This window comes from Amphiura filiformis, chromosome 17 (assembly GCF_039555335.1).
Source record: "Amphiura filiformis chromosome 17, Afil_fr2py, whole genome shotgun sequence".
Lineage (NCBI taxonomy): Eukaryota > Metazoa > Echinodermata > Ophiuroidea > Amphilepidida > Amphiuridae > Amphiura > Amphiura filiformis.
In genome coordinates, this window is record NC_092644.1 from 55,379,378 (window position 1) to 55,393,637 (window position 14,260).

The 14,260-nt window shown below is 35.5% G+C and overlaps 1 protein-coding gene across 1 annotated transcript; it reads left to right on the forward strand.

Annotated features, from left to right (window-relative positions):
• Nucleotides 1-6,540: 6,540 nt before the first annotated feature.
• Nucleotides 6,541-7,191, forward strand: LOC140137308 (torsin-1A-interacting protein 1-like). The gene has a single exon (XM_072158949.1). It carries the CDS (start codon nucleotides 6,541-6,543, stop codon nucleotides 7,189-7,191), a length of 651 nt encoding a protein of 216 aa, XP_072015050.1.
• The last annotated feature ends 7,069 nt before the right edge of the window (nucleotides 7,192-14,260 follow it).

Below are 14,260 nucleotides of genomic sequence, written 5' to 3' on the forward strand. Positions count from 1 at the left end.
TTATTGTTTTCAATCAAATATGCATTTAATAAATAAAATGAGTGAATAACAAATATAAAAGTCCTTGATTCTGTCCAAATTTAAGGTTTCTTCTAAAAAAGTGATTGGAAAAAAAAACCCAACCCACGATTTCTAATTTTTTGGGTTGGTCGGTTGAGGGCAACCAAACATTTTTTTAAGCCTAAGAATGATGCATGCATACACATTTCAGACAGGCTCTCTCAAGCATAACTTTATAATCATCTTGCACATTAGCCTTTATTGGACTACTTGCTATGTTTCACAACTTGCACACTTCTGCTCCAGATCCTGTCCAGTGAGGATCCTGTCAGATTCCTCCAGAAATTGCAAGGCTAGCACTAAGCTCAATTTCACTAGACACATAGACACATAGACACCTACAACTGCAAATGCCAGACACATTTCCAGTGATTTGTAGACTGACAGTAACTCTGTACAGTAACACTTAACCATATTATCATTTCTTAATCATTTCATGACACTGTATAAAGGCCCTATGAGAGTGGGATTGGTTTTTATATGGCCTACTGTACTGAGAACTTAAAAACCATTTTGGTTCATTGGGCTTTTCCTGTTGAAATCTATACACCTCTATGGAAGACTGGACCCAATCTTCCACACAGGGAGTATGAATTTCAACCTGGAATTTCAAATGATGTTACCTGAATAGATGGCTCCATTTGAAATCTACACCCCCAGGGGCACACCCTTTTATGTCTTCCACAGGGGATGTATGGATTTTAACTGGAAAAGCCCGTTTTGATTTGCTTGCAAATTTATCAGTCAGTGCTGAAGTATCAAATGCAATTAAGCACACACTTAATAACATACGGTTTGTAAAGTAAAAGGTGTATGTGGCACCTGTCAGTAGCGCCTGTACACAACCATGTTAAATTTACTGGGAATGTGTAAGTAATCTTGTAGATATGTCAACAGAAGAACTCTTAACTGAATTATTTACAGGGGTTTGGGTTGTTTGCCTGTGTTTTCTTCTTTTTTTCTGTTTTAATTTTTCCCTGCACCGAAACAGCTGTAGCATTCAAATGTTTTAAAATTATATTAGATATAGCTTTGCAAACTATATAGTTCTTGTTTGAACAGTTTTGCCCATTTTAATTGTTTTTTTCTTTTTATTCTTTTACTCCCTTTCTGTTGATAATTCTTTTTCTCCCTCTGTTTTTGTTCTTCCTCTCTATTGTGCATTCCTTCTTCCCTTTTTTCCTGTTATTCTTTCATTTGTTATCTTTCAGCAACATAAATGAATGCAACCATTTGATTATGAACATATTCAAACAACTTAACACCCTAGACACATAGAAAGTGTTAAAAATGTAATGAAAATTTAATTGAAAAAGACAGATTGAATCACCAGTATTATTAGAAAACCTTGGAAAATTGCTACTAATATTAACATCCTACCGGTACTAACACTTTGAATGTAAAAGCATTATTGTCCTATGGACGCAATAAGTAGACCAAACACAACTATTGCCGGAGCTGGATCTTTACCATCCGAATCTTTTATTTCCTTTCATTTACACAGTTGATCAAGTGTCAACTGTGTTCTTCATACTTAATTTAATATCACATATCACCTCAGACAGCTATATCATCTGAGAGTATACACAGTTGACAGGAAATCAACTGTCTATATTATCTTCATACTTTTAATATTATTATTATTATTTATTCTTTCTTTATTGAGGGTTATACTGCTTCAGTGACAAGCACTGCTTTTCAAGCAGGCCCTCATTGATACATGTTATATGGCAACAAAATATATTACGATACACAATATTTACAAAGTACATGTATCATACAGTATATCACTTCAGACAGCTATATCATCTGATATTTTAAATAGATATAAATTCAAATTCATTAGCGCCTCAGACAGCTATATCATCTGGCTTATTCTTTAAAAGCAATATATATCAATCATTGAAATCATATATGTATCAGACAGCAATATCATCTGATACCCTTTTTACGCAATCAGACAGCTATATCATCTGATATTTTAAATAGATATAAATTCAAATTCCTTAGCGCCTCAGACAGCTATATCATCTGGCTTATTCTTTAAAAGCAATATATATCAATCATTGAAATCATATATGTATCAGACAGCAATATCATCTGATACCCTTTTTACGCAATCAGACAGCTATATCATCTGATGCCATTTACGGTCCTGAAGTGAGACGACCCACTTCAAATCCCAAACAGCATATTTGGCTTGGACCTAATCATTACTCATTTCCGGAATTAGGACAACCCCATTCAATTTCCAAACAGCCTAATTTGGAATTGACATTAAATATTAAGTATGTGAAAACATTCCCAATGACTTGCTCAAATGCAGCAATGTATCTCCATTTTGATTCATATATTGGACAAAATGGTAAAAAAGCAAAAGAAACAATGCCATTTAATATCATATTTTTTATAAAGGGAGTGGTGGGTGGGTTTTAAAATTTTCCTGACCTCTTCGGATGGTATCGAAACAGCTTATGAATTTTCCGGCAATAATTTCTGAGAAAACAGCCACGCCCCAGAACCGCTGCCTATGATTGGCTACTGGCACGCGACTCGACACAGGGCATGGATGCACAACAGGTGTCGGACTGATGTCACAACACGCATGGCACCACCTTTTATTGATCTACAGGACAATGAAACCCTTTTCAACAAAACCCAGGGCTTATTACGCCAATGACAATTTTGGTTTTGATTGAAGTTTGCTCAATCAAAACCCGATTACATTCAACATTAGAGCAATATTCATTATGCAAATATAAAGATGAGCTTCAGGTTGGTCTAAACCCTGGAATTATGGAAACTTTCGGGCCTCATAACTGCTTAATTGTTGGTCTAAAGTATATAAAAGTATACATATTTAGAATGGCAAAGACTTGATAAGTTCATCTGTGAGGTCAAATTTGGGCCATTTTAATTTCGACCAACTTCAAGAAATTTGCACCAAAAAATCATAAATAAGTCTGATTTTCGCCCAAAATTTCAAATATTTTTGGTGAAGTTGGTCAAAATTCAAAAAAATAAAAAAACCGTCCCTAGATATTTTTGTCTAGTTTTTAAAAATTAATAAAAAAAAATTTGGCCCAAGAAAAAACCATTTTTAGATTTTGGGCCAAAATGAGCATTTTGGCCCAAATTTGACATCACAGATGAACTTATCAAGTCTTTGCCATTCTAAATATGTATACTTTTATATACTTTACACCAACACTTTAGCAGTTATGAGGCCCGAAAGTTTCCATAATTCCAGGGTTCAGACCAACCTTAAACAAACTCACCTTTAACATTAAACATCTTTGTGTAAAACATCATTATTTGAAAGCTTGTTTTATTGATAAGTATACCCTTTTTGTCTCCTTCTTATCATTGCAGATTTTCTTCCACTGAAGACACTGAAACATCTGTTGTCATCATCCTCACCTTCTGCCTCCATATCTCCATCAAAATATCGGAAATTTAATCTCCAACAGTTGAGACAACTCTTTGACTTGACATTTTTTTATGGATCTGATCTGGAATAATACATTATCTGAAGCCGTATATACAATAATCAAAATTAGCCTTGATGTGATATTATAACATGATGGCTAGTAACTCAAGCATTGAAGCATCCCCTAGTGAGGAAAACTTAGCAACTACTGATGCTTCTTCCCCAGTGATTTCTGTAGATACTTCCATAAACAAAAATGGGAAAGTCTCATCACAAGATGAACACAGGACTACACCTGAAATTCAAGTTAGAGAACCGAGTGAGAAGAGCACTCCGGTGTCACCAATGGATAATTCCTTCTTCCCAGGGCCAGAAAAATGGTGGGTACAAAAAGAATGGGAGCAAAGGTCAAGTAAGAGAGGATTCTTTTTGGATTTAGAGCCAGAAAACTGGTGGGGTTGTCGAAGGCATAGTGAAACTGATATCATTGGATTGCCACCTAGTGTGGATAGAAGGCATTCTTTGACGCCAGAATTGAGTTGCAGTAAACCTGTTATGATAAAGGAGGAGGCAGAGGAAAATTCACAAGATGAACAAACTTCCCCTTGTCCTGATGAACATGATAACAATGATTCCAAAATTGCTGAAGCAGATGAAAAACATAAAGACACAGTGACTGAAACACAAAGTCATAGTTTGGAAACCAAAGTAGAAGATCAAGATTCCCCAGAACTCAAAGAAACCACTGAAACTGATAAACCAAACACATTGTCTTCCATGACAGAAGAAACAATTGAACAATCAAACAATGAAACTAACAACTTTCCTGAAACTGGGAAATCACCTGAAGAAATTACCAATAACAGTAGCCAGTTTGAATTAACACATTCAAAACCTAATTCAAAAGCTGAAGAAGAGCCACCTGTGTCTGACAAAGATGGAGTGGCACATACCAGCTCTTCAGATACTGGGAATTCACCTGAAGAAATAACCAACAACAGTAGCCAATCTGATTTAACTGAAGGGGTACATAGTAGCACAGCAGAGATTCATTCTAATGTGTCTGATGATGCTGATGTACTAAATAGCCAGAAGATGTCACAAACAGAAAAGTTATCTGGGGACAGCCCAGAATTGTTACCATCAAATGAGCCTAATGATAGGCCACCTGTGTCATCTGACAAAGATGGAGTGGCACATACCAACTCTTCAGATACTGGGAATTCATCTGAGGAAGTTACCAACAATAGTAGCCAATCTGATTTAACATTAGCGGAAGAAGATCCACCTGTGTCACCTGAGATAGAAGGGGTACAGAGTAGCACAGCAGATATTCATTCAAAGGTGTCTGATGATGCTGATGCACTAAATAGCAAGCAGATTTCAGAAACAGAACAGTCATCTGGGGACAGCCCAGAATTGTTGCCGTCAAATGAGCCTGATGATGGGCAACATGATAATCCAGTCAACTCTAATTCCCAAGAGTTTGCTGAAACACCATGTGAACAGTCATCGGAATCTCCAACACTACAAAGCAAAGAAGATCTATGTAAGAGAAATGTTGAACTCCACAATGACACTCCTCCCCCATCAATTGTTATACATTCAGAAGGGACAGATGTGAAAGACCACTGTACAAAGGCTGTTGGCATTTCATCAGATGACTCTCCAAGTGTTCCAACTGATCTTCCAGAAACCGACTGTTCAAGTCCTAGTGATCAAATGGACTTGCTTGATCATAAATCAGCAGAGATAGAAAAGATTAGTGAAGAGAAAATGCAAAAGAGCGGTGAGTGAAAGTAAAGAAGTTGGATTGAAAGATGAGCAAGCCAATAATGAAGATCCTTCTGAAAGTGAATCTAAAAATCTTTCCAAATCACCACCAGAAACACACAAAAGGGCAGATGATGATGTTGCTACAGATGGTTCAGCTAGTGTAGGTACTGAACAGTCAATGGATTGTGAATTAATAGATGAAAAGATGGAAGAAACTTCTTCACCAGGCAGTGCTACAGAGTCGAATGATCAGAACATGAAAAGTGAGGGTGTAAGAACTGATGAGACTGAACAATCACCAGATAATCTTCCAAAAGAGCATGTTGATCTGCAAGAATCTGATGATCAAAGTCCAGATGATGGAAACAAATTGGAACAAGAAGAGAACCAAGGATCAAAAGATGCACACTTGGCCCTATCAAAACAAGATAAAGGTATTGGATTTGTAGATCAAAAACCAGAAGAGGCAGTACCTGAACAACTTGATTCAAAGTCATCTAACCAGGTGACAACAGACGATATGTCAAGTGTAGATAATATAGAGTCAAAGAAGCCAGAAGATGATCAGGATTTGATAGTACCAACTGAATCATTACTTGAGTCATCATCATCAGTTCCAACAAAAAGTCCAGATGATGGAAAGAACTTAATACAACAAGAGGAGAATCAAATAGATACAGGAATAACTTCTGAAGAAAAAGATCAACAAGCAGAAGATGAAGCAGATTACCAAAGTGCAAGTGGCTTTAAAGAAATTCCAGAGTCGGTACCAAAACAATTTGATTCAAGGTCATCTGACAAGTTGGCAACAGATGATATATCAAGTGCAGATAATGAAGAGTCAAAGAAGACAGATGATGATCAAGATTTGATAGTACCAACTAAAACTTCACTTGAGTCAGCATCAGTAAAAACGAGAAGTTCAAGAGAAAGCAAAACATCTCTTGAAAAAAATCCACCCCAGGTGTATAGTGATGTTCATCGGTTACCACAGTCAGCAGAACCCATGAAAGTAACACATAGAAAAATCCAACTTGAGAAGCCACAATTAGAAAGTGAGGGAAGTAAAGAACATCTCCAAGCAAGAAAAGTGCCAGATTCTGCGTCAGATTCTGCTCGATTGGAACAGTTTCAAGATTTTTATCGCTGTGTGTGTTATTCTGCTATTAGTAGGATATCTTGTACTATCAAATCTGTTGGTATTTACAATTTCTTTTTTAAGTCAGCCAGACATTGGAGCCCCCCAAACAAGTAGTAAACCATCCAGAGAAGCAATGTTCCATCGGCATCTAAACCACCTTGAGGAATCATTTCCATCTCAAAGTCCAATGCTGTGGAATGTCATTGGCGGTGCTGTGTACAGCCATATTCAAGATCCTCCCATGCTTGAACGTCCGGTCGTGTTGCTTCTCGCAGGACTGCCAAATTCGGAGTCCACGACTCGTTGCCTGGCAACCCAATTAGGTTCCATGTTTTATGACATCTTCCAGTCAACAAAAGAACCTGTTCTTGTGTTTGGGAAAGAGTACAGAGATGCATCAGGAGATGAAGCAAAGATTAAGATCGACGAATCTTTGAGATCGGGATTGCAAACTGGTTCCCATTGTGGTATAATCCACAACTTGGATGATATACCTCCTTGCGCAATTCTAATCTTCCATAGCTATTGTGAAAATGACAATGCTCCTTTCAAAGATGTTGCAATAGTTCATACAATCCAGTTAAAAGAAGGTGCAGATGTTCTGGGTAAGTTGGAAAGACCAAAGGATTATGAAAGAGTCGTGAGCAAGTATCTGAGGAGTGTCTGGGAGCCGTGTCCAGATTTAACTGAAGACAAGCAGAGTGCTATGTTGAGCAGAGTGGCTAACAATGTTGCTGTTGTGAAAGAAGAATCAGAGAGCCAGTTAAGGAAAGTGTGTAGTTAATGTTGAGTAAACAAAGGTCTATTCCAGATGAGATTCATATACCCCCTATGGAAGACATGGCCTTAATCTCCCACACAGGGAGTGTGAATTTCAAATGGGGTTACCTGAATGGCAGACTTTATCTGAAATCTACACTCCTGTGCGGGAGATTAAGTTCATGTCTTCCATAGGCGGTTTATGAATTTCAACTGGAATAGCCAATTAAGAGTGCTGTATCAATTTAAATGCACTTATATCTGTTATGATGCATGGACATGGAAATATGAAATAATTCTCCATGAAGCAGGAGATATGTGAATTAGATTTTGTGGGCTTTGCTAGGTCTTGTAGAGTATTCTTTGTGTCAAAGAAATGATGCCTGCTGTTGTGTGTTCAAGTAACTTATATACACAGGTTTTAATTGTGTATTAAACATGATTATAATAAATGGAAAGTCTTATCATATTGGTTTTATCATTCTTATCATAACAGGTTTTCTTGCTACAAATTCTACCATTGTTTATTATCAGTTGTCAAGTAAAAATAGGTTGCAATTTAATAGAAATTATACTTTACAGAAATAAGTTGTTGCTGTGTAGAAAATGGAAGCACACATTTTTCTTTCACAACATTCTTAAATATGACAATTCAGTTTTCAATAAAACAATTAAAACCATGAATTGTGGCTAGTTAAATGGACACACATAAATAGTGATGCATCTGTTAATATAAAAGCACATGCATGACCCATAAGTGCCAGGGCTTTTATGCTTTTCCAGTTGAAATCCATACTCCCCATATGGAAGACATGACCTTAATCTCTCACACAGGGGGTGTAGATTTAGTAAGTAATTCCAATTTGAAATTCACACTCCCTGTGTGGGACATTAAGGTAAAGTCTTCCATAAGGGGGTGTATGGAATTTCAACTGGAATAGCCCATTAGTTCTAGAGCAAGTATTGGTCCTATCAGCATCTTAATGCTCTGCGTGCTAGCCATGCGCTTCAATGGAAAAAGTTTTGAAACATTTTCTCAAAATATCAAGTGCTATCTTAAGAACTACTGAATCAATACTAGGCTTGTTTGTACTCATTTTAATGCATTTTTCATGCTGATTCCAAATATGGTCATGAAAATTTACATTTCTGAAATTTTTGAATTTTTGAATTTTTTTTTGAAACTTGTCGTCTGCAGTCGACACCTGTGTGAAGAGAGTTAATTTTACCTGAATTCCCTTGGCACATGTTCCCACCATCTACCATTAATTTTTCAAATAGAATTTTGTCAAAAGGTCAATTAAGGGAAAATATTACAAGATTGTGAATTATATATGTGAAATTCCCAAACCAGCATGCAGATAAAAATTATATCATGGATGAGTTGACGGCTACTGTGACCATGCATGCACACAATGCAATTAATATACCTTCAATCCATCATATTTTCTTTAAGATGGGGAATAGCGTGTTGAAATTTGTGTAGTGAGAACATCCGCTGAAAATGTAAAAATTGATGGCGATTATGATTGATGAGTGAAGTGCTGTGCAGTATCCGTAAATTGACTTTACCATCCAATGTTTGTTTATAAATTATTCTGAGGAATCAGAGAACATACCTTACCCTTCCCATAATCCTTTGCAAAATGATATCACCTCATTATAGCAATTAAAGGACACTCTTGTTACTTTTTACAGGTTCCCTTTGTTTTCATACTTAGAATTGACTGGCTAAACATGGGTCGATAATGCATGAAATTGACATATTTTGCAAGATCTGGATGTGCTCTGTTCATTGAGGTACTTTTTCATAACATGCTCAATCTGAGGCTATTGATACTACGCATTATTCCGTACAGTACGCTATAGGTCCATACTACGGGCTGTATGCATTGTAATGAACACAAAGTACATTTTGTAGCCTGGGTTCAGAACAGTAACCTCATATCGTGCACTGTCTATACTTTCTTGTCACTATTGACTCATGTTGCACTAGATAGCAAATCACTACAGAAATTGAAATTGAAGAAATGCATTGTTGGAAGTGTAAGATATCTGCTCTGCCAAAGAATTATCCTGTATATTTTATGGACAAACAAACAAATAAAATGATTGTGATGCTCATAATCTATTGCTTTGTATAGAATCAAAATAATCATTCAAATTGGGCTATTCAATTTTAAATCCATACACACCCCTATGGAAGATATGGCCTTTAACTCCCACACAGGTAGTGTGAATTTCAAATGCGTTACCTGAATGGGTGACTCCACCCTTTGTGAGGTAGATTAAGGTCATGTCTTACATTGGGGGTGTATGGATTTCAACTGGAATAGCTCATATCAGCAGGTGTTCTCATAATTAGCTTCATAAATCTTCCAATATTTCATTGATTTTTGGTGATCGTCTATATTTGCCTACTAAGCTTATCTGCACAAGAAAAATGTTCAAGCCAATATTTGATTGCTTAAGTTTAACCTATGTGTGATTGCATTGTGTGCGTCCAGTTGAAATCCATACACCCCTTACGGAAGACATGACCTTAATCTCCCACGCAGGTGGTGTAAAATTCAAATGTAGTTGCCAATTCAGGTAACCCCTTTAGAAATCCATACACCCCTTACGGAAGACATGACCTTAATCTCCCACGCAGGTGGTGTAGAATTCAAATGTAGTTGCCAATTCAGGTAACCCCTTTAGAAATCCATACACCCCTTACGGAAGACATGACCTTAATCTCCCACGCAAGTGGTGTAGAATTCAAATGTAGTTGTCAATTCAGGTAACCCCTTTAGAAATCCATACACCCCTTACAGAAGACATTACCTTAATCTCCCACGCAGGTGGTGTAGAATTCAAATGTAGTTGCCAATTCAGGTAACCCCTTTAGAAATTCACACTCCTTGTGTGGAAGATAAAGGTCATGTCTTCCATTGTGGGTGTATGGATTTCAATTGAAATGACCCAAATTGAAGAGCTCATCTGCAAATATATACACTAATACTGCCTTGGGTTTTTTTTTTAATCATAAGTTATGTTATTTCGATATATTTTCGTTTAAATATTTCTTTTGAAAGAACATACTTTTAAATTTTAAAATGGTATCCATCCTAATTAGTGACCCTCTCTAATTAGCAATTACAAGGAAGTTCCTCATTACGTTCCAAAAACATACACAAGTCATCCTTTTGGATATATTACATGTTGCATCTGAATTATGTGGTGTCAACTTTCGGCCATCTGTGAGTATTATGCCCATAGATTTTAAGATACAAGGTTTTCTATGATTACAATTGACAAATTGACACAACACATCAATACTAGACTGGTCAAGATGTGAAATTAGCCATCTTCTAGACTAGTGTAAGATATATATGGGCAGATGAAGTGGATAAATGACGTAAGATCAATTGCGGGCTGGATGTACTGTATAGCTCTGTACGTAGATAAGCTTTGATGGATTGCATTATGAAATATCAGATGACCTTGTAGGTAATGAGTTATAAAAGCAAAACAAGCTAAACGTGTGGTGGGTATTAGTATACTGTCAATTCCAGAATAGACAATGTATGGCTGTAAGTCCATGGCCGGGAGAATGGTGAGGATTGAATATCCGATGGTCTTAAAGTGTGGTGTTGTCATAGGGAATAATGACATTCTGCCAATCAAAGTTAAATACCTTGATCAAATTTTGTGCAACATGATCCTATTGCAATTATGCCCCAAGGTGTAGGGGGATACTATGTTACTTAAGGATACTGTTTTTCAAACTGAATCAAATTGTAGATATACCTATCCTTAATGCTGCATAAGAACATAAGAACACAAACCGTGGGATCATTCCGAAGCAGGCAAAGTCTTTTTTTTTTCTCAAAACAAAATTATTCATGACTACATAGCAGATCAATGTTTGAGCGCAGATTGCCATACAGTCTAATTTACTTTCCTATCCCAAAATGTGAAATCTATAAGGTCGGATATGCTATCATATTCAGCCACCCGTGAGCTTAGTTGATTATGTGATATGGAGAAGCTGAAGGGAAATGAGTCTCATGTTGGCAATTTTCAATAAGAAGGCGGCAGTTTACGAATGCTACATTTTGATGCAAATCCCATCAAAATCGGATATTTACTGAATTATGAGCAGTTTGTCAATGGCTGAAAACTATAAAACAAAAAGAATTTGAACACTATTTGTGCTAATATCTCAAAAAAAATATTAGCGACATCTGACTCTTTCACCTTGATCATATCACAAATGATTATGTACATTGACCTGATTTTGTACAGAACTCCATCAGCAAAAATTAATATAGCTTAAAAAATTAACCCATATTTGCCCTATACTTTTCTTGTAGTTTTTGGCAATTTTTGAAGGGGCAACTATGTGGATCTCAAGATCTCAAAGCCCCATCTCAATTTAATAGTTTGTCTCAAAGCCTTTCCCAAGTTGAAAACATAATGCCGAATGCATTTTTTTAGGTTTTTTTTACAAGATTAGACCACCTCAGTCAAAGAAGTTTCATTGTGGTCAAGATGAAGAATTTTATTTAGATTTACCATTTGCGCTATTTAGACGATTTTTGTGTGGTGGATTTGGAAAAAAATAAAACAGAGGAAAAAAATGAAATTTACTCAATCCAGCGGGAATAATGCACAAAAAGCGGGCGATTTTGCACCTGTAAAGTTTAAATAATGAATGCATTCATTATTCAAACTTTACAGGTGCAAAATGTTAATAGTGCAAACCCAATATTAGGTACAATAAAAAGAGTATGTGGTGTGAGGTATGTCCATTTTTGACACCAATCAAAAGTAGTTTTGTTATTTCATAAGTTTGGAGATTTTAACCAGTACTTCCTGGCTTCAATACTGCTCTGAAAAAAGACTTGAAATGTGTAAGAAATCGTTAAATGTTGGATTGAACTTGAGATGAATTATCCTTGTGAACAGTATGACCATTTGTGTATGTATATTATGTATGTGTACAATATTTACTTGAATATTTGTAGAATTCTTGTAAACCTAAAAATACAATTCATTCTGCTGGATATATTGCTTTATAAAATGAAGTACTTGTATGAAAAACAAATTCTATTGAAATTTATTTTTGTAAGATTTTGTATTATATTACTGACAATCAAGTTGAGGATTGTAAATCCTATGATGTATATAGATGTTAATAATAAGACTATATTTGTGTTAGTGCGTTATTGTACTCGTTGTGCTCATAGACCCCATAGTGTGCTAAGACTTACATATTATAATATTTAACCAGTGCTTTAGCTATCTGTGCAAATACTGCGCTATTCCAGTTGAAATCCATACACCCTCTATGGAAGACATTACTCTGGGGAGTGTGAATTTCAAATGGGGTTACCAGAATGGGTGACTCCATTTGAAATCTACACCCCCTGTGTCTTGCGTAGGTGGTGTATGGATTTTAACTGGAATAGCCTATTGCCATGGCTGGTTATAGTCAGTGGCACAAAGCATTCAAGCTTTTAATTATAATCTTCATCAAGGGAAGCTGCTTATCTGTATAATGTAATTTTCCAAATTAGTTTTATAGTTAGTGCCAATCTCCGCTGTGATCAGTGGGTAACAACTTAATTACATATGATGTCCATTTTGCATGTTAATGTGGAAATGCTAAGGGTAAAACGAATGGTTTTATGTTAATCATATCTGTATATCGACGAGATATGGGCAGATTATAATGTAATTATATAAGATGTTAATTGTGTGTGTTAATGTTATAATGCCACGGGTAAAATAAATGAATTTGTGTTAAAATCTATGTGCATCATATTTGTATATAAGTGAGATATGGCAGATTTGTGTGTGTTAATTTTGCAATGCTAAGGCTAAAATAAATGAATTTCATGTTAAAATCAAAGATATGACAGATTATAACGTAAATCACATAAGATATTAATTTTGTATGTTAATGTTGAAATGCTAAGGGAAAACAATTGAATTTACTAGTGTTAAAATCAGAGTACATCATATATTGTATTGTATATAAGTGAGACATTGAAGATGTTACAAATAATGTAGATCTGGAAAAGAGAATACATGGGCTACCTACTTAATTGAAATTCAGTTTTTCCTCATCAATCATATGAAGTATTTGAGGACAAAGTAAAAAACCAAAAAACAATTAATTTTATTTCTATTGACATACTAAAAACAAGGAAACTGCTATGTATGTATGTTTATGGAAATCTATAGTGTTACTAAAAGATTATGAAAAACCATTTTTTTTACTTCACTTGAGAGCGATAGCCTAACACACATAGGCACATGGCATTACATATTACCACATTCAAAGTGAGGATCAGTGTATGCATCACCCACATGCCAAAAACGGTATCCTAAAAACACATTCAGGTGATGACTTTACACACCTCTGAGCATTCTACATTCAAGGCACGCTGTTATTCTAGTATGCTAGCAAAGCAAAGATGACAAGATCTTTGCTTATTCCTTGCTTTGTAGGAATTCCTTGGTATATAGGTGTGTATCATGTTACCCTCCTTGCTTGAATGTGACTCCAACACTTTCACACCCTACCACTACAGTTGCACATTTACTAACCATCTCTATTTATAGTCATATACATCTTCATAATTTTCGTTGTCAATTGTGCATGTACAATTTTTGTGGTACTGCAACACGATTAAGCAAAACAAGTTATTTGTCACCAAAATTAAAGCCATAGATTATGTAGCCCCAAAGAAGTTTGTAAATAATGTTTTGTTTTTGTTTTCAGTAACTCAAAAATCCAATTGTTTCCTGTAGGTGGCCTAAAAACCAAAATGCAAAATGTGTTTTTGATTTTATTTCAGAATCAGAATTCACATAATGCATATTGTCAAATATGAAAATTGCAAGTTTTAGGAAAATTATACATTGATTTTCATAGGATTCATAGATTGGTTTTCATAGGATTATTGATTTAATATTGCTTGTAAACAAAATATAAATCTTTTGATAAATTTTGCCATTAATTTTTTGCTTGAAAATATATTTTTTGTTCTAAGATTTCTCATATATAAAGAAACAAAAATGTGGTAAAATTGCTTCCAAAA

What these genes read in the sequence shown, in the direction of transcription:
- LOC140137308 (XM_072158949.1), top strand. Translation starts at nt 6,541, where the DNA reads ATGTTCCATCGGCATCTAAACCACCTTGAGGAATCATTTCCATCTCAA.